A 20,798-nucleotide genomic window follows, 5' to 3' on the forward strand; every position below is an offset into this window, starting at 1 on the left:
TTAATAAAGAAAATGTAGAATTTGGATGTACCTATTGAACAGCTTGAACTTTTAAATAATAAATACTGGTTGTATGTCAACACAGAAACTTCACCAGTTGCAGAATTTCAATACATTAATGGCAGTGATAGGAGGTCTCTGTCACAGTTCCATTTCCAGACTCAAGGAAACGAGCTCTTACGTTCCTCATGATGTAATTAAGGTTGGTATTGCTTTTCAGAGTTTTACAAATAAGATAACATTTAATTTCTTTTCCTTTTTTCAGTTGCATGTAAAATACAAGTTTATTTCATTAGGTAAGACAGAGAGAAAGGGAGCCTTCCTCATTTGTTGTTTTTGGACTCTTATTTCATCTCTGCAACCCCAGACTTACACATACACCCCCTCCTTTCTTCAAGATTTGTATAGCTTCCCTAAAGTTACCTTTTTAATACTCAGATATGACAAGCTACATTTTCATTTACACAAAATAGTACATGATAGTATTCAAACACTAAAGCAGATAATTGGATCCTAGAGAATTTTAGAACACAACTCATGTGATCTATAACAACACTGACCACCTTGAGTCTATAAAATACTAGCGCAGACATCTGCATATATTTTTTTTGCTGAGATTCCAGCTATTAAAACAGTGAAGAAAAGCGCATTTTTGGCAATGAAATGGCTTTTATCACTCATTCCTAAGAAACTAATGTACTTCATTGGTGACTCATATTTGGGGCCAGGAATTAGTTAATCCTATTGGGGGCCTATTTCATATAGGTGTCTGAGGAACTTGTTTGGATCATAGTATATTTAAACAGCTTTAATGGACAGTGCAGACTTGGAGTAACCAGAATTATAATCTCCCTTTATTACTCATTTCTTTCATATCATTTAACTTGCTCCTAACAGTGATTAGAAATACACATTTTTCTTGCATAAAGTGTTCTCCTCAAAATCATATTCTAATTCCCTGACTTACCACTGCTACAGTTGCAGCTCTCCAGATCTATAAAACCAGTTTAGCAAGCTTATTTTAAAAGCAGCTTAACTTTCAAAATTTATCCTTGCAAGGAGTGGACTACATATATGTCCATCATTTGAATAACTTTTTGCATCAAGAAATTGTAAACAAGTGTTAATAGAAAGCAGGTAGAATGTTGGGAATTACTTACTTGAGAACATACTTTAAAGTTTAACTAAAAATACTGGTTTGTGAAGCTTAGAAAAGGAAGGGATTAGACAGGTACTTCCACTTGAAAACATTGGTGGACCGACTTCAATATTAAAAGTCAGCTTTGTGGCTGTATAGTCTTAAAAAAAAAAAAAAAGAGAAATATCTATATTGCTAGACTGAAGATTCATTTGGCCTTTATAACCAGTCCACTATACTGTTTCTTCCTTCTTTTGCAAGGAAAAAAAAAAAGTTACCTTAAAAGCAAAGATGTGCCACTAGTTCTGGTCGTGCTGTCATGGGCCCATGGCACAGCATAAGGTTTTTCTGTCAGGAGGACTTTTAGGTGGCAATTCCAGCTGATGACCAAGAAGCCAGAGAAGCACAATTCACGTTTTAAGTTGATGATTACTTTTATGAAGGTCAGGACATGACTGATAACTTGTGAATTCTCTCTCAAACACATCAGCAAACACATCCCCCTTATTTGAGAGGGTAGTATTTTTTTTCATTGACTAAACAGGGAATCTAGGAAAACAGGCATTTCAGATTAGGCACCTAAGCTAGATAGTTAAATTAAGTGATATGAGTACCAAGATTTCATCTGAAGCCTAAAGATTTAAATTAAAAATTTTTTTAATCTATTTTGAGAATCACTGGGAGTAAACCTCTTAACAATAAAATGAGAAATTCTTATATCATAAAACCAGAAAGAAAGTGTAACTAATTTTGCTGCTTTGTTTTATTTTTAGGTGTTCAATGAAATGACAGAACTGCTTTCATCTTACAAAAACTATGACAGTTATCGACGTGCCTACAATGAGTGTACTAGCTTTAAGATTCCAATCCTTGGTGTCCACCTGAAAGACCTGATATCACTTTATGAGGCCATGCCAGACTACTTAGAGGACCAAAAAGTTAACATATACAAACTTTACTCTCTATATAACCACATAAATGAGCTGATACAACTCCAGGAAATGCCTCTTCCTTTGGAGGCTAATATGGACCTTGTTCATTTGCTTACAGTAAGTCTGTTAGACAAGAGAAATACCCCAATTCTTTAAACGTTTTTCGTGTACCTCTCAAGTAGACAACGCCATTAATTCTAAATGCGTAATGTCTTAAGGTGTGTGGGTTTTTTTTTTTTTTTTTTTTTTTTTTTTTTTTTTTTTTAGGGAAATGGTCAACAGTAGGAGAAAGTTAGTGATACTGATTTACTTGGCAGCAAGGGTAGAGGTGTCTGTTCAGCAGTATGCTTCCAATTATTTCTATAAAAAGTGAAGGAACATTTATTCCTGCTTCACTACAGTAGTAAACATTCTTTCTGTATTTTCCCTAAGGCAGAATTATCTGCTATTTAAGCCTAAATAGGGAGAAAGGTGGAATGCTTACTTAGATGAAGTACACTTTGAAGACAGAAGACTGCACACAAAGCTACCTCATGCTGAATGTGAAAAAGCTTCACAGAAGACTTCAGTCTCTCAGGATATGTTGGGGTCAATGTACTCCATTTCTAGCTATCTGACGTAATACAACAAATACACTATAGTTAACTAATTTTTATGTTTCCAGTAATATCTACCTAGTGCTCTATTATTAAAGTAAAATTAATACTACCCAGCATGTAAGTCACAACAGTAGTGTTAGCTACTCCTAGTAAGTTAAAATACTACTTTTTATTAAAACAGTAAATGTACCTATCTTGTTTCTCACTGTTTTGTTTGGCCTTAATGGGTACCTCAGACAGGAAAAGCTAGATAGGCCAGTTTCACTTTCTGATTACAGGCTCTGTTTCAGCAAAGAACTAATAAATAACTTGAAGCACATGAGTATTTTTATTTGTTCTTTCTGAGAGCACTCATGTATGAATTTAAGCACACAAGCCCAAGGTCTGAAATGGGCTATTTGGAACTTCCAGTAGAGCTATGTAAAGTGATGAATTTCTTCCTGCAAAATGTTTTAAATGCTTTGTCCCAAATTATTATAATTCCTTAAATTTTTTTTGATAATGTCTTATAAAAGTGCCTATTTATGAATATGTAGAACTTTGGCCACAATTTCATGTAGGTGTATATGACAGGATATAGATTAAAATAATAATTTCAAAATAGGAGCTTTTCCTTTGCTAACATTCCAGGGCACTGAATTTCCCTGTTCCCTTCTCTGATTTTCCAACAGCCTTTCTCCTTCTTCTGTTTCTTTTAGTTACATGCTTTCATAACAGCAGGCAAATCAGTTTGAAGAGATATTAGTAATTACATACGTAACTGAATAATTCATAGAAATGCCTTATTTAACACTTGAGCTCTTTGGGTTTTTGAGTATCAGAAACTGCTTTTAAGATTTCCCCAAGAATCTAAGATAGTTCGTTATTATGACTACAACAATAATTCTTTCAGTTATTCACAAGTTTGCATATCTGAAATTAGAGTCATGTTATTTGGTTGTGTCATTTGGATCAAATAACATATTTTCATTTCTCTTTTTACATATATGAATGTCACCATCTTGAGTGATACACTGGGATATCTCAGAAATAATTCTAAAATATTCTCTCTGTAACAAGTTTATATCTTCTTCAGATTTGCCATAGAATGAGACTTGTAACACATTTACTTGTGGCATTTCTAAACTTTATTCAATCAAGTTTCTAGTGTGAATATTTTCATATAAATATTCAACGAGTGTCATGTTACCATTCTTCAATCTTCACTTGAAATTTGTTTCCCATCAATAAATTATTTGTTATACTATTTGCCAAGACATATACATAAGCAAAGATGTAATGGGCAAATTTGCTAATTTTCTCAAATTCCTTTATTTATCCAGGTGTAATGATTCTGTCTTAATATAACTGCTGTTGGCAGCTTAAGGTTCTCACTAAATATAAGACCATCTTCTATCCTTATCATATGCTTCTTGGTTCAATATAGCCACAGCTGGATTGGATAAATATGAGATGGTGAAACAGAAGTTTTCTGAGAATTAAAGTTGATGGATGGTTTCATTGGAATTGTGCTTCTGTGCTTAGATACACAATGGAACTCTTTAATATCATGGGAGCAATGTTTGTCTCAGGTTACTTATTAACAGGCTGCTAGTTAAATGCCTACACTTACTTGCTGCAGAGACTAGAATTTAGAAGTACACCCATTTCAAGACACTATCAATACCTGTGCAGCTCAAGTGCTTTTTTTCTGTGTTGTAGGCTAAATTAATAATTAATCCACCAAAAAATATTAGTGTGCCAGGAACAAATAAGTCAAGTAGCAGTGAATGTTTTGGGATTAAGTTAATGTTGTGTTTGTTTTCAGCTGTCACTTGATCTTTATTATACGGAAGATGAAATCTATGAGCTTTCATATGCGCGAGAGCCAAGAAGTCACCGAGCTGCAGTAAGGGCTTTTCCAGATTCTTGCCAGAAAGATTTTTAATGAGTAACGTAACTTGTATCCCTTGCGTTCGTTTTATTTGATCTATACTAAACTGAAAACATTTAAGCTTTACAGACTGAGCAAAGTCTATTAAAGCATAAATTGTTTGGTTGATGATGAAGCCCAAACTAGAGTATATGTGAGGTTTGACATCACGTCAGCTTTTATAATACAAACATAAATCCATTTGTAGTTACAGAAGCCAGACATCAAGCTCATTCTTCATAATCAATATTGATTCTTTTAAATTAAGAATTCTTATGTGATTCAAATGCTCAAACCCATGAGTGTTATATTGCCCCCCCCCCTTTTAATAAATATGGAAACGACAGTGGCTTGCTTTGCAGAGAACTTATTGATAATCAAAAATATGGAATGAAGCACAGTAACAGTGGAAAAGTAATTATGCTGTTCTTGGTAAAGTGACTGAAATGGTTCAGAATGAAATTATAAACCAGCGAAATGATCATGATTTATGGTCAGTTATCTTTTGGAGTGAAATATGTACCTCACTAATCAATGACAATTCAAAAAGTCTAGTGAGAGGCTAAGTAGATTGAATAGCTACAATCTGAGATATATCTGAAATATACTGGCATTGAAAATAAAATTGGATAGAAAAGGGGTGGAAATTATCCAGTTAGTCCATGTTAAAAATAATATGACATGGTGCCAGAGGCAATCCAGGAAAAAAAGTGGATGAATGCATGATGGTGGAGGAGATCTAGTTTTTTTAAAAAAAAGCAGGGGAAACAACAACAACAAAAGGATTTTACAGGGCTGTCAGTGAACTGTAATGATTTAAGAAAAGATCACTGTTTTGGACACTTCAAGGAAGAGCTTCCTCTGAAGTACCAAGTATGGTAATTACTAAAGGTATGCTGCTGGATGAGACAGGCAATTTCTGCAATCCTGTGTCACAGTGTCTATTGTCACAAACGAAAGAAACATAAAACTGAAAATATTTGCATGTGGTACTAATAAAGTTCCATATTATTTATTTTAGCCTTTGACACCTTCCAAACCACCAGTAGTTGCAGACTGGGCCTCAGGGGTATCCCCAAAACCTGATCCAAAAACCATCAGCAAGCATGTTCAGAGAATGGTGGATGTAAGTATGGTTGGCCTAGTTACCTCACATGTCAGCTGTAGCCTTGATCTCTAGGTATGAAGCATAGGGAGCAGGGAAAGAGTATTGGACCTGTTCAGAGTTGTGCTGAGTTGTGTGCTTGTGTCTTGACACGTATTTCTGCCTAGCTTCAAATGACAATAGCAGCCAGTGTGAATACTGATTTGTATACTTCCAGAGTCATTCTTCCAAGGAGCCAGGGACCCCTCTCTACCTGGGAGTCCAGCATTGTGTTACTGGTGAAACCTGAAAGTAGGCATCTCAGTGGTTTTATTACTAGCAGCCATTGCTTTTTCTATCTCTTTTGGGTCGTTGGCTTTACTGGGAACTGTTAGGTAAGTTCAGGTGATTTGATTTTAAAACAGAAGGAGGAAGGGGGAGGTAGAGACTTTGTCTTTACATCCCTGCTTCATCTGTTTTCCTTCTAAGAACTTCTAATATTGCTTGTTATCCTCTGATAGTGTTTTGGAGTGTATTTCTAAATTAGGCCTATATATGCTTCTTGCCTTAGAGCCTACGACAACCAGTAATGTCACTCCACAGGTAGAAGTAAGTGTCAACACAACCACTTTCTCATTTAACTACTTTTGATGTAACATTGACCTGATGAAATAAGCCAGGAAGCTACACTGGTTTGGCTATAGAGATCATCACTGAGAACATTAATTGAGAACATTAGTGTAATTGTATATGAAAGGCTGGCCATGATGATCTTGGAGAGAAGCTAAATAAGAGCTGACATTGTGCAGTGAAGCATTTAGACTGGTCTATGTTGACTTACCTGCATTTTGCTACAAATCAAGAAATCATAATGCTTCTTTAGACTCAAGCAAAGAAAGCAATTAGAAAGATTGCTGCACTGTTAGATAAATACTGAGGGAAAGTGGGAGAGGGAACCTCTAAATATTGTTGAGAACTTCTACAGTTACTCAGTAGTTTCCACCCTCATTCTAAACTATTCTATTGTATCTTATGCAGTCTGTCTTCAAAAATTATGACCATGATCAGGATGGATACATTTCTCAGGAAGAATTTGAAAAGATTGCAGCCAGCTTTCCATTCTCATTTTGTGTAATGGCTAAGGACTGGTGAGTGCCTACAAACCTTTTTAACTCAATTCTGCATATGAACTTTGTAGCATCTGTGTATAGTGGTGTGGGCTTTTTATTATTAAGATTTATTATTATTTCTATCATCAGGGTGATAAAATCATCCTTTGTCCTCTCAGAAATAGAAGATGCCTTTGTCAGTTATATTTCCACTTCCAAGCATGCTGTGAATGACATCTTCATGTGCTTACAGCACTGTTTACCAGGTAGACATATGAGGAAAAACAGAGTTAATAGGAAAAGAAATATTTTTTTGAACAATATTCAGTATATGCTACTGAAAAACTTTCCTAAGATGAACCTATTTGTCCAAAATATATACAGAGAATTGTCAAATATATATTTTGGCCAGATTAAGAATGCTCTTATTAACACATTAAATTATGGAAAAATATAACAGTGATTATTAGAGGTTTCCTTGCCCTCAGAGGGTTAGTATCCAAGTTCAGGCAAAACTACAATTTGATTCAGCACTACGAAGTAGTTTTGAGGTTGCATCTCATATGCAGATACTTCATTTATCCTTCTGAGATGGATTTTAATTTGTAGATAAACTTCTGTAGACTGTGGGAGCAGTTGACAAGATTACTGCCATCACTGTAGTTTTTGGCCAGTGAAAGTATGGCCATTATAAATTGTGAAAGAAAAGTATGTTTAATTCTCCTTATACTTTAAAGAATGGATACCTCATAAACAACTTTTCTTGTTTATTTGCAGGGAAGGTCTGATTAGCAGGGATGAAATAACAGCATACTTTATGAGGGCTAGCTCAATCTACTCCAAATTAGGACTTGGCTTTGCTCACAACTTCCAAGAGACCACTTACCTAAGGCCTACTTTCTGCGACAACTGTGCTGGATTTGTAAGCTCACTTTTTAGTAAATTATGTCAACATCTTTTAGCATAATGCCTCTTTCTCTTGCCTAAATAATCACCCTTTATCATACAGAAATGAACTTACATAGAGCACCAATGACACTGTATGGAATGTCAGACTGTTGCCTGTGTAGCTACTTGATGCACCCTTTACACTCTTGACAGTACTTTCCTCTGTTTTAACATGGCTCCTACTCCCATCTGCTTTTTGGCAGTGTGATTCTTTGGCAAGACTTCCCAGTTCAGAGGCTTCCCTGAGGCTGTCAGAATGCTTGCCTTGGTACAGGTGTGATGTGCCTCCTTCCTAGCACAGAAAGATTTAGTAAAACTTACTGCCCTACCAATCCCCAGTTGAACTGGAATCAAACACAAGTGCTGATCTGTGACTTGCAATTTCCCATACACTCCAACTCTACAACTTCTTTGGAGGCTGTCATCTGTTAGAGACTTGGTCAAGCTATTTTATTTGTCATAAGAAGTGCACATACAAATATTCTATTTACCTCATGCTAAAGCGGTAAATATTTCATATTTCTGCCTTTCCATTAGAGAAAACCAAAGTTCTCTGCAGGTGCTCAGATCACAGAAGCGGATGGAGCTTTTACCACATTTTTGTATTTGGAGGTACATGGAAATATCTTAATACATACTCTTTCTGTTTGTTTGAATTTCAGCTGTGGGGAGTCATTAAACAAGGATATAGATGTAAAGGTAAGATACTTTATCCTTTATTAATTTTAATCTATAATTGATGGTGAATGGCAAAAGAAAAAAAAAAGATCAGTCTCTGAGATGCATTGCTTTGTCTATGTACCTATTTAATCAGACCTCTCAGGGAGGAGAAAGCTGTGATGGAAGAATAAGGTGACAGACGGGTTCCAGAACTAATGCAAAAACAAAGGAACTCAGAACTGATAGCTGCAACCCTTTGCAAATCTTCATCAAATCCAGAGGGTTTGGGAACACACCCTTGTATCCTGATGGGAGGCAAACTCTAATTCTCTGTGAAAACTGTGCAACAGTTTCATAACAGGCATTTTGCAGGGTTTTCTTCCTTGTGCAGGTATCTGCTTTCTCTTCAACTCCTAGTCAGAACTCTGTTCTGATTGAATGTTGCAATTTGGTATTTTCATAATGAAAAGTGGTTTGAAGAGCATATAACAAAGGGTAGTTGGTAGTTGGTCTGTTTACCAACTGCAGGTTGTTTCAGGTAATGCATGTAGAGGACACAGAAGCAGCTTACTGCTTCCTGAGGAGGCAACACAATGTGAGAGCTGATCTTAGATGTTACAACAAAGCCACTAAATCATGTAAATTTTGTTTTGTTTACAGACTGTGGAATGAATTGTCACAAGCAATGCAAAGACCTGGTTGTGATAGAGTGCAAGAGAAGATCCAAAACTTCAATTGCAGATAGCAGCCCCACATCAGCTCTTGCTTCAAGCCTCTGCCCAGTAGGGGTCAAAGAGCAGTTCCATGGTGAGGAAAGATCACATTAAAAAGACCAAAGCAAGAGTTCTAATAATGATAGTCTTGCCTTTGCTCCATTTTGTTTTAAAGATGACTGAATTGTACAACATTGTTTTGGGTTTTGTTAAACTACATTGTTTTATCAACAGACTAACCAGAACCAAGCATAAATGAGTCAGTACTGAGTACCCCCATCCCAGTTCTAGTTTGAATAGAAGTAAATAAGACTTTCTATCTGGGGGATTTCTCTCACACTACATGATGTGAGGTGCACAAATTCCACAAGGGCTCAGTAAAGCTTCTGACAGATTCTCATGAGAACTATATGCCATGAACTGAACAGCAGACAGGCTCCCTTATTCTCCCGCCTTGTGACAAGCAGGTCTCAGTATATTCTGTTGTTTTTTTGTTGTTGTTGGGGGTTTTTTTTTAACCTCTTGGAGGAGGCCATTGTCACATTAAGCAAGTGCTGTACTGTTACAACTCTGACTCAGATTTCATTGTGGAGTTTATAAGGTCAACGTACATACCTGTGCACTACGAAAATGAAGAGCTAATTGTATTTATTTTTTCCACTTTTTTTAGCTGAATCTACAACTCCTCTTGGTCCCTGTACCTTTTGTTTAATCAGAAATGAAAAATATGCACCCTCTCTTCTTTTCTACTTATTTTCAACAAGCTATATAAACTTTTTATATTGGGTATTATCATGTAAGCATCCATACTTGTTTTCTTTACATTTCTCTCCTTCTCTTTACCTATATCTAATGTTTGCAGTTCTACTTGCCAATCTGATATCAGTGTTTTGTGTTTAGTGCAGGATTCATGCTGCTGGGTTCTACCTCATGCTTCTCATTAGCACTTACATGGAGGACAATGCAGCCAGTTTCTCTTGATAGCTGAGCATGTGCATCTCTACAATTGTACCTGCAAGGGCTGCAGCACTGTGTAATAATCACTTAGTGGGATGGCATGTTTATAGAGAGCTTGAATTGTAGTGTGCTGCCCCATCATCACCCAGTGAACTGGAATGTTACAGCCATCAACACTGTTCCATGGCAAAAAATAAGAATTCAGGTCTGCGTTGAAGATACAAGCCTCACCTGTTCATCCATCTCATCTCACTTAATTTTGCATAGCCTGCAGCAGCTACCACGCTGACTTGTTCTTTTCCCTCATGTTTTGAACAGAGTTTCATTTATTCTTTCTTCCCACCAATAGATATTAGCTTTTCTAAAACACCTCTTTTCAGAATCCTCTAAACACATCTTTTGCCTGCTACTTCTTAACATCGCATTTCCCCCCACACACTTCCTTTGTTTCTAACTGCCAAAATAAGTGTTTTAAGATAACCTCTACAAAAGCGTGGAAAATTAAGAATATCATTATTTCACCTTTATAAAACATATGAGAGAAGTTGTATCTTAGGGCTGCAAGTTGTGATAAGGCTGAAATAACACACACATTTAATCTTCCATCCAAATCACTAGAGCACTGGTCTGTAGAAAACTTCTTAGCTATCTAGAGGCCTTTCTCTGGCTGGCCTTGACGGCACATAATGATAGTGGTGATTAACTCCTGTTTTCCTCTTATTAATCCATATTTATGTTATTGTGAAGAGACAAAGAGGTGTTGCAGGAGACACCACTAGAATAACCTCTTGTGATACCAATTTTGGAGAGCAATGAATGTAAAATCGATTAAGGTTAAATGTTGTTCTATTTATTTTTTAAAATCATGTTTAATTACTGTACCTCCTATTTCTTTCTCCCTTCCTGGCATAAGATTTTGACCCAATTTACCATGTATATTCTCTAGGACAAGAAGAAGGACCCTTCACATTTCCTAACGGAGAAGTAGTGGAACACAGTGAAGACAGCAAGGACCGAACCATTATGCTCATGGGTTCCTCAGCTCAGAAAATCTCAGTGAGACTGAAACCAGCTGTGGTTCATAAGGGTACTCAGACTGATCCCATACTGCTGGCTAGTGATGTATCTCATAGGCAAGCAGAGAAGAAAGAGCATAGAATGCCAGAAAATATTTACCTCCAGCCTGCTCCACAATCTCCTTGTCCAAGCCCAGTTCTAAGTCGCAGAAGGGCGTATGTTAAATGGGAAAACAAAGACTCTAGCCGGAAAATGAAGGAGCATCACAGCTGTAAACCCTCATACCAAGAACTTGAGCAGGTACATACATGATGAAATAAATTTTGCTTTACCAACGTATTGTAAACTGGTTGGGGGGGTGGAAGGTGTCACCTTACACTATCACTGTATTCCAGGGTAACTGATTGCTCGAAGAATGCATGAGGGGGTATCATATTCTTTGCTGCTTAAAGTTTAAGTCCTGAGATGGCTTGCTTCAAGCATAAATTTTAGGACTGGTATAGGGCTTAGGGAATAAATTTTGTAGCCTTTTTATGGTTACACTGATCAGTCTTAAAAGTGACAGGCAAGATTATAACCATAATCTAATCACCTAGGACAGAGTGTTACTCCATAAAACCAGTTATTTTAAGAAATACTTTTCCATATGTATAATGCAATTTCCGTTTTGACATAACTTTTGACAGGATGTTATTACAATAAGGCAGCATGTTGAAACCAGGTTCACGTTTTTATTTAGGCATAAGTACTTTTGTTGAGGGAATCTGACAGAGGTTCCCCAAACTTCTAATACAAATTTAAGACAATGTTAGGCAAAAAATAAAGTTCCCAACAGTGAAGAGAACAAAGGGTGTTTGAATTTGGAAATCTAGTCTCGTTTTACTGCTTAGGACAGCCAGGTGCATTACAAATTGTTATTAGATATACACCATAACAGAGATCTCAAATCCAGATATACTGACCTTGCTAATGAAATTTTAACTTACTTGACTAATTTATTTTTTCTGTGCTTGAATATATTAACAGTTTTTGGTCATGGAAAGAGAGAGAAATGTTATCAGTTTAAGAAACTGAAACCAATGAAAATATGCCCCCCACAAATGTTGACTCATATTCAATCAGTCATAAAGAAAATGGTATATCCATAGACTAATAAAAAATGAAGCTGGCAAGAGATGAGAAGATGCTAGGATAAATAAGAAAATAACACCGCAAAGAAACAAATATATGAGAACACTTCTTTATCCCTGAATGTCATGATAAGGGAGATGATAAGAAGACCTTGAGACAGAACACTAAAATAAAGAATAGAACCTTGTAGAAACAAAAAGCATAAAATAAAATGCACATCAGCCATTACTAAACAAGGAATTAGAAATCTGTTCTCAGGATTAATAATTTTTGAAGTTAAAAATAAACAATATTTACCTAAATATCCCAACCTAGATTGAAGACTGACTGTTCTAGACACTGCATATAATAGAGTTCTCCATGTCCTTTTCTTTGTGGGTTCCAATGCTGGTGAACCAGCTCTGTGCACAAGTCTGAAACTTTCTAGAATATAGTGTCCTCCTTTATGCCTTGCATGTCTTCATGTTCCCCATGTAATCAAACAACATAAAGGGACATATTTCTATGAAAAGTCTTGGTTTGGACTCTGCTTTGGATTATAAGAGGGAACTGATATGTTTCTTCTTCTTAATGACTGATTAGACAAGTTTTATAGTTAACTATATATGCAATTATATAGAAATGATTAGTATTCTTAGTACATTACCTGCCTATTGGCTAAAAGATAGCTCCTGCCTCCTTGCAGTTTACTGCCAGTACAGTGGTATCAAAGGCCTGGGGTTCTAACTTTCCCTTTTTACAGGCAGTTCATTCCTTTATCTGCTTATGTTCTCTGGTGGGAAGAAATCTCATCAAATAATCCAGTAATCTTTTTTTTTTTTACTCAGAAAACAGGAGGATTCTCATTTTAAAAATTACACATAACAAGATTGCCATCATGCAAAACAAGGTTCCCAAGCCAATGGCTCCCCCTCTATAATGTCCTGGTGAACAATTCTTCCTGTGCTCTTCGCGGCATTAATCAGGCTGAGGTAAAGCTGGAGTCCTATCAATAGCAAATCCAAAGCTAAATCAGATTTAATTCACAAGTAAACCTGATTACCTCCTCTTGGTGTATCTCTGGCACAGAAACCAACAACAGTCATCTTAGTGTCAACAGCATTCACTGTGGACACTTAGTCTTTTTTGGTACTGGCGCAGCTACTCAGTTGGCATCCATCCTGAACCTTCTGGCAGCTATCCCACCACTAATACTTCTCCCTATTCTTAGGTATGACTGTCATCTTAGTTTCCCTTAGGGAAGCAGATTATCACATTTAATCCTTTTCTGGCATTTCTTAGTGTGCAGGGGTCCAGCTTGCCTAAATCTTCAACTTTAAAATACTCTGGTTACTCTCAGGGCAGCAATCAATGTCTCAGAGATGATGTCTAGAAATCACTTCCAGTATGAGTGAAGTAACTCCCTAGAATTCTAGGAAATGCATTAATAGAAGAAAATGCAGCCTGATTGTTCTCTTGAGGAGATACTCTCCCCACTGCCATTACTGCCTAAAGATTATTCTATGGTATTCTGAGACAAGTTTGACAGAACAAGACTCTGGAGAGTGAAACTTTAATAGTCCAAGATCAGGTACTGAAGTTCTTTAACACTTCCCTGCTGGACATACTAGTCAATACAGAAGTTTTAGGACAGACCTTGGAACACGTTCGTTATACTGTAGCTGAGAAGAGATGATACTCAGTATCTACAGATAGGTAAGAATTTTTCTGGGCTCACTCCATTACAGGCAGTCTGCAATCTCACTTGTATTCCAGACAGTCGAAGTGGCCTACATCTACTGTAATGAAAAAGACCTGAAACACTGGTAAAAATCTTATTCCTTAGAATTCTTGCAGGCAGACAAGTTTTCAGCCATTGATTCTCAAATATAATATTCTATTCCGGAATAAGTTATCATCATCATACTGAGAGAGAAAAGAATGCAAATGAAATGAAATTAACATTAAGGTCAAAAGCAGTGGCCAAGACATCATCTTTAGCAATTCACAAGTACTGAACCAGTCTCAGGCAGCTTAATTTCAAGCCAGACAAACTGCTTGAATCTAACAAAGCCATTAAAAGGAAGAGCTTTGAAAGGATATTAGGGTGCCATACTTCCTTTATTTCTCCCAAGACAGAAGACTTTACATAACCTAAGATTCAAGATACATACAAATTTTTAAGGATTTATATATTTTAAAGGAAACCAGAACAGAACATGGTGAGAATTAATCATCCCTCTAACAACATCTCACTGTTTTTTCATCCACTTGAAATCTAGATTTTCAAAGTCATGTCCCAATTCCAGTCCAGTAAGCCCAATAAGCAGTAACTGTCACTGAATATGGAAAGCCACAAAGCTGTCTTCCACAGCTCCTTGACATCCACCTTATATTTGAATTCCTGTTTATTTAATTTCTTATGGGCTGGCATCACTTTGAATAGATTTGCTGTGAAAAGAAGTTTATCCTACATAATTGGAGTGAATACTTCTCACTAGCATCTTCCATATGATTTTGCCAGGACCTATCTTAGAAGAAACAATGAAGATGACATCATTTTCTTCCTAGGAGCCACACTGCTATTCCTTTATACTAAGAACAAGAGCTAGGCTTCATCCCATCTTTGATTTTAAATATCTCAGTAAATACTTCAGTGGCTTATGTTCAGAACAGTCTCTTTATTGTATTTGCACTTGAAACTCACAGTCTGCAGCTTTCAAATCTCCATCAACAGAGCACAGAGGAATTTATGTATATATATTTACTGCCATAGCACTTAGTAGACCGCATCTCACAGTACCAAAGCACTTGACTGTGCTGTTCTGTAAGCAGACAAAATGATGGTCACATTCCCAATGAGCTTATTGGACATATATGACAGCATTGGATAGGGACAGACAGGAGGAAGACGAGTAAAAATGATGCTACACTAAAATCAGATTGTTTTCAGCATACAGTCTCCACATTTTTGTCATTATCCTCCAGGGTCTTGGCCTTGAAAACATGTAGATCAACATAGAAGAACAATTTCTTGCTGTCATTGTCATAGTCCTGAATTTCTTTCAACTTTTGGGAATTGATGTTTTTGTTGTCCTTTGCTCCCCTATATGACAGAACATACTGGGTTGGGTGAGTGGGGGCACTGCTCTCATTAGTCAACTGATAATGAATCCCCCCCCCCTTTTTTTTTTGAAAACTAAATCACAAAGCAGTTTTGCTTTGTGCACAGACATGATGCTTTCTGCTGGATCTCACCTGCATCAGTCCAGCTGTGGCTGAAAGCACCTTTCCAGGCAAAGAGGCTAGTATCACATTATCAAGAGCGTAATTCCTGCAACTGTTGGATAAATCCAGATATGATTATCAGATAAACAAACGTGGATTTATTTTCAAAACTTTATTCAGTCTGAGATGTCCCTAGCATGAGAACAGTCTAAAACCAGGACCTGTTCTTGTATAAGCATCCTGATCTTTGAATGATCAGTATAACTTTCAAAGTTCCCTTGCTGTTAATGAAGTGAGCTCTTTAATTCTACCAGATGCTGTATCTTCAATGCAGTGTGCTAGCAGAAAAAGGTGCCATGAAAGGAAGAAACTTAATTGTCAACTACAACATCCGTTTGTTCAATCTACTAGTAGTAACCTGCCATATATGAACAGCTTTTTCAGCAAATCAACTCAGGCAGCATCACCTAATAGACCAGAGGAGGTCCCTGAATAAAACCATGATTGTGATCCTATCCCATTACAAAGGCCAACTTCTCCATCAACGCCCCAGTGTCAAGACAGTGCAAAACAGCAACACACACATAAAACTTCTGACTTGGCAGTAGTAGTGACATATATGGAAGATGGTTTAAGTTAGACAGAGGTTAATTAACACAATTAGCAAGAATCCTCCAGTACAGATCACTCCTCTTTCAGTCAATAGTACAATCCATATAAACAAGGACTTGAAGTGAGGAGGTACCTGTAAGAACTGGTTCTCCAAAATGTCCTCTACGCAAGTCCCGCGATTTGCCTTGGCCTTTCTCCCTCATCAGATTCTGTCCTCAATTTCTGCGCAGCAGATGATGTTATAAATTCATGTTCCCGGTTACTATACAATAATTTCTGCATTAATAGGGCAGTAAAGTCTTGTTGCCCTATATTATTGGCTGTTGTGGGAGGAGTAGTAGAGGGTGGACGCATGCAGGTTGTGGACATGACAGTCAGATACCAGCTGCTAGAAAATTTTAAGGGTATACACAAAGGCTACAGGTCAGTCACAATGAAGACACTAAGCTAAGTAACTGGTTCTTTTCCACTGTTAAGAGCTACACCAACTTACATTACAATGTAATTAAAAAAAAAAAATCCACCTCTCTGAGATAACTCAAGTGCTAAATATAGATTAAAGGTATAGGAAAACAAATGCAAATGTCTGCATTTAACAGAGTATTGAGCACACACATACACACAAAAAAATAAACAAAATGATACTACAGGCCTGTGATAATCCTGGGAATTAAAACCAGATTCAAGTCACTATCTAGTGCTTCAGTACTTCACATGCCTCCTGTCCCAGGTATGAGGGGTGTGTTCAAAGGAATGGTTAAAACCCTAGACATAATGAGCAGCTCAGTGCTACAGACATCAGAAAAGTTAAAATAAAGCAAATTTTGGTTAATGGCAATGCCTGCAGTGAAAACAGAGAAGAGAGCTCAGCTACTATACTGACTATTGGGACCAAGAAGAAATCTGTCTGCCTTGAGAGGCCGTCATTTGTGGGGGAAAAAAAAAAAATTGTCCATTTCTAGCTACCTGTATATTTGCATTATCTGCACATCACACTGGAAAAAAAAAATACTTCTGTAGAGAGAAAATGGTTAATATATTAAATAGTCAAATACATTCCTGATTGATTGATAGATGAAAACAAAAAACTAACTGGTATACATATATACAGTTGTGTTTAGCATGCCTTTTCATTGTTTCTGTGCTCAGTAACTACTTAGTGAAGTTAGTTACATATTGTCTCACAAAAAAAACGAAACACAGAAGTCTTGAAACTAATTTAAAAATCCAATACCATTCTCTATTTTTTTTCCCTTAGGAAATAAGTATTCTAAAGGCAGACAATGAAGCTTTAAAGATCCAGCTCGAACAGGCACATAAAACAATTGAATCTCTCACAATCCAGAGAAGAAATCATGTAGTGGACAACATACAACACCGAGACTGCTCCTAGCAGACAAGACAGGAAGTTTCCTGTGGAAGAATGTAAAACTGAAGGAGGGGTTGGGATAAAGCTGCTTTATCAAGTGAACAGGAAATAGTCTGAAGGATTTTAAACAGAAATTAATCAGCACATTTCACTATTAAAAATATGCTCCCAAATGTATAAATACACTCCTTTGACTTTTTAAGGTAATTAAGTGTCTTCTGAGCAATGAAAGTAGTATCTTCTGGAATTGCTTTTAAAAAAGGAGTGACACTGTTCCTTAAGTTCATTATGAAGATGACATGGATTCCCCAGTGACTTGACTGCAAGCAGCACATCTTACTCTGCAAGTATTCTGACAAAGCAGCTACTCATAAGGGCCTTGTCAACTCAAATTTGGCCCAATTCCAGGTTTGTACAAACAAATGTTTGATAAAGCTAAGCATTTAAATAAAACTGTAGAAATATTCCATTAAGAGAAACACAATTCCTTCTTTTAGCTGAAACCTATTAAAATCATGAAGTGCTCTACTGCCACAGTTTAAGAGGAATACTAAAATAAGCAGTTAAGCTAATATTTGATTATTTGATTCTTAGGCTTTTTTTTTTTAGGATAAACTGACAATTTTTTAAAACTCTTTCAGAGCTTAGAAGTGCTGCTGCTCAAATGTTTACCTTTGTGAAAGTAAAATATATAAGACTATAGAGAGTTTACACTGAATACTGCTTCCATTTTTGTGTTCCTTGCTGTAGCTTGGCACACTTTTACCTCTACTCACTGGACTTAAGGGATAGCTTGTTGACCATGTACTTTAGATGTAGGACAAGGCCACTTATTTTGTCTCATGTAAAAGTGACATCAGTGTTACAACATCTTCTGATTAGAACCTTAAAGGCCATATTATGATGGAAAGTGTACATTAATCCTAGTGCAACAGTTACCAGAACTTCTAACATCTTCAAATTCTGACCAGGTTTTCTCTGTTTCCTCTCTCTCTCTCTCTCTCTCTCTCTCTCTCTCTCTCAGATCTTGCATGCACTTTAGGTAAAGAGTCAAGATAAGTGTCCTCTTACATGTGTAAATTTTGTACAGTAAATGGTGCTAGTGAGGTAACTTAGGTTTCTTAAAGCTACAAAATGTACATGCTGTTAAGAGAGACAGCCAACTTTAAAATTCCATTTGTATTCCAAGAAGATCCTTAACTTAGGGCTGTATAAAATTTGCTTGCATTTATCAAATAGGAATTTGTCATCACAAATATTTAAACATCAGAAACTTATGACTTTGAGAAATTTATTCATAAAGTATATTTAATGTTCTTTAAAACTTTTTACAAGAACAAAGTCTACTATAAAGTGAATTTTTAGTTGATCTATTACAATACTATATGTACTTGGGTTTAAAACGGTATAAATGTATATTCCATCCCCAATTTACAGTGATTAATTACAAAATTTATGAATGCTTCATTTATAAAAAAAAGAATGTCCATTTGAAACTACTTACCAAATTTAGTAATTTCAAATTCTTGATCTGAACTTGGATCATGCTTGCATCTCCATGATTAAGTAAAACAAAATGGAGAGATAGTAGTAGTAGCTTTTCTGTTATCTTACTGTAAATATGTATGATATGTAAAGAATTGAGATGCATGTGACAGAACAGCAGCTTTTGTTCCTCATACACTAAACCTGAATTTTTAACAGTTAACATGAAATTGCACTTTGTGATCAGTGAAGTAATCAAAATGGCTCTTGGGTCATGTTTGCAAACTTGCTTTGCCCATACTTGGTAAGCATTTATTTTTGTCCTCTCTGAAGGGAACTACATCAAGGAGTATTTCTATTAGGTATTTAGCAAATAAAAGTCTATTTTTACAAGAATTAAAATGAACAAGACAGATGCTGAATATATTTTCATGTATTTGGAAAATACCCCCAAACAGCACTTGAGATCAATAAATCCTATTGTCCAGTTAACTCTGCTAGCTTTTGGTGTAAAGTCTGGACTCTAATAGACAAACTATACATGCAGAACTGCTATTATGAAAATCAATCAATCATGAACAAACTCTTACTTAAAAAGAAAATTCCCTAATGTCTGCAGCTGGCATACAGGCTACTGTGTTAGTGTCAGAAACCCTAAAATACTGACAGAATTGACAAGAAGCAGAAATAAGACTGGCCATTTTAACTTAATACTCAAAATTAAGTTATGACTACAGATTTGTACAGTCTTAAATGGTAACCTAGTATTTCCCTGTGTCCTCATGCTGTTTCTACAATCTGAATGATTTGAAATGGATCTGTTTGCAGGGGCCTCTCACAGAACAAGCCTGTGAGTGCCTCATGTATGCTGAAAACTTCCTACTTCAAAAGTAGTCTGTAAAGTTGAAAATGGATAATGTCAGAGCTCTCTTCAGGTTCTTCATTTGCCCAAAGCCCTGCCAATTTTGTGGTGAGAGTCCCTTCTTACTACTTTTGGGACTTCCCTTTTTGCTGCATGAAAGACTCAAGTTAATAGTAGAAACTGACTGCACAGGGGTGGCACTGGAACCGACACAGTTACTGAAGAAGTCACCCACTTCTGTAATAATCTTACAGTTTACGTTCAGAAAAAAGGTAGAGTACCGAGTGCTATTTTAAAGTCACCTTAGCATACATTCTTGATATATAGCACCCTTTAAAATTTATCTTGTCATAGCTAGTATAAAGAAAAACATCCACTTTCTTCCCTTCTCCAGACTCAGCTGTACATACAGGAAGAAAAACCCAGTGTCCCCTTTCCCCCACACCAAATTACTATTTTTTTTTAAATTTGAATTCTGATCCTTTAAAGATATAAGTTGACTGAGTAATATCAGAATTACAAGACAGGAGTACTGTTAATAGATTAAAAAGCAGCTACCTTTAAAGTAGGTTACATATGTTTTTGGAACTATCAAAAAAGTTAACTTTCGAATGGTCTTTGTTCTAGTAGCAATCTGTTATTTTGTTGTAATTGATCTGTATTAATGGCAACTTGCAGAATTTTTGTTTTAAGGCTGTTAAGGCTGAAAAAGTGTACAGATTGTAAAGATTTTATATATAGTGTTTTTGGTTTAATATTTATATTAGAAAAAATATTAAAATTGCACTTCACACCTCTGAGTTTGTATCTCAGAAAAAAAATCTAAACCAACCTACATTCATTTTCCTTGATTCTGTCATCTGAGATATTTCTGCAGGGCTAATCTAACATCAGAATCTCTAGTCTACCTTTACCTCCTATGAGCCTTAGGACATTGTCTGAGAAAACTTAGAAAGCTAGCTGTTGGCAGATTATTCTTTCAATACTGTAGTGGGTTGAGACCATTTAGACATGTTTTTACCACTCACTGTTCCAGGTATTACAAAGCACAGTTCTTCCTTAG

General features: G+C 36.3%; 1 protein-coding gene across 1 annotated transcript in view; it reads left to right on the plus strand.

The window, feature by feature from the left end:
• Positions 1-18,098, plus strand: part of RASGRP1 (RAS guanyl releasing protein 1) — a 49,337-nt gene extending 31,239 nt beyond the window's left edge. The window contains exons 8-17 of the mRNA XM_067296643.1: positions 86-202; positions 1,912-2,187; positions 4,477-4,557; positions 5,603-5,707; positions 6,704-6,813; positions 7,552-7,696; positions 8,385-8,421; positions 9,043-9,189; positions 10,999-11,369; positions 17,278-18,098. Coding sequence (XP_067152744.1) covers positions 86-202; positions 1,912-2,187; positions 4,477-4,557; positions 5,603-5,707; positions 6,704-6,813; positions 7,552-7,696; positions 8,385-8,421; positions 9,043-9,189; positions 10,999-11,369; positions 17,278-17,412 — 1,524 coding nt within the window. The 3' untranslated portion in view covers positions 17,413-18,098. The remainder of the gene's footprint in view (positions 1-85; positions 203-1,911; positions 2,188-4,476; positions 4,558-5,602; positions 5,708-6,703; positions 6,814-7,551; positions 7,697-8,384; positions 8,422-9,042; positions 9,190-10,998; positions 11,370-17,277) is intronic.
• Positions 18,099-20,798: the final 2,700 nt, after the last annotated feature.

This window comes from Apteryx mantelli, chromosome 4 (genome assembly GCF_036417845.1).
Source record: "Apteryx mantelli isolate bAptMan1 chromosome 4, bAptMan1.hap1, whole genome shotgun sequence".
Lineage (NCBI taxonomy): Eukaryota > Metazoa > Chordata > Aves > Apterygiformes > Apterygidae > Apteryx > Apteryx mantelli.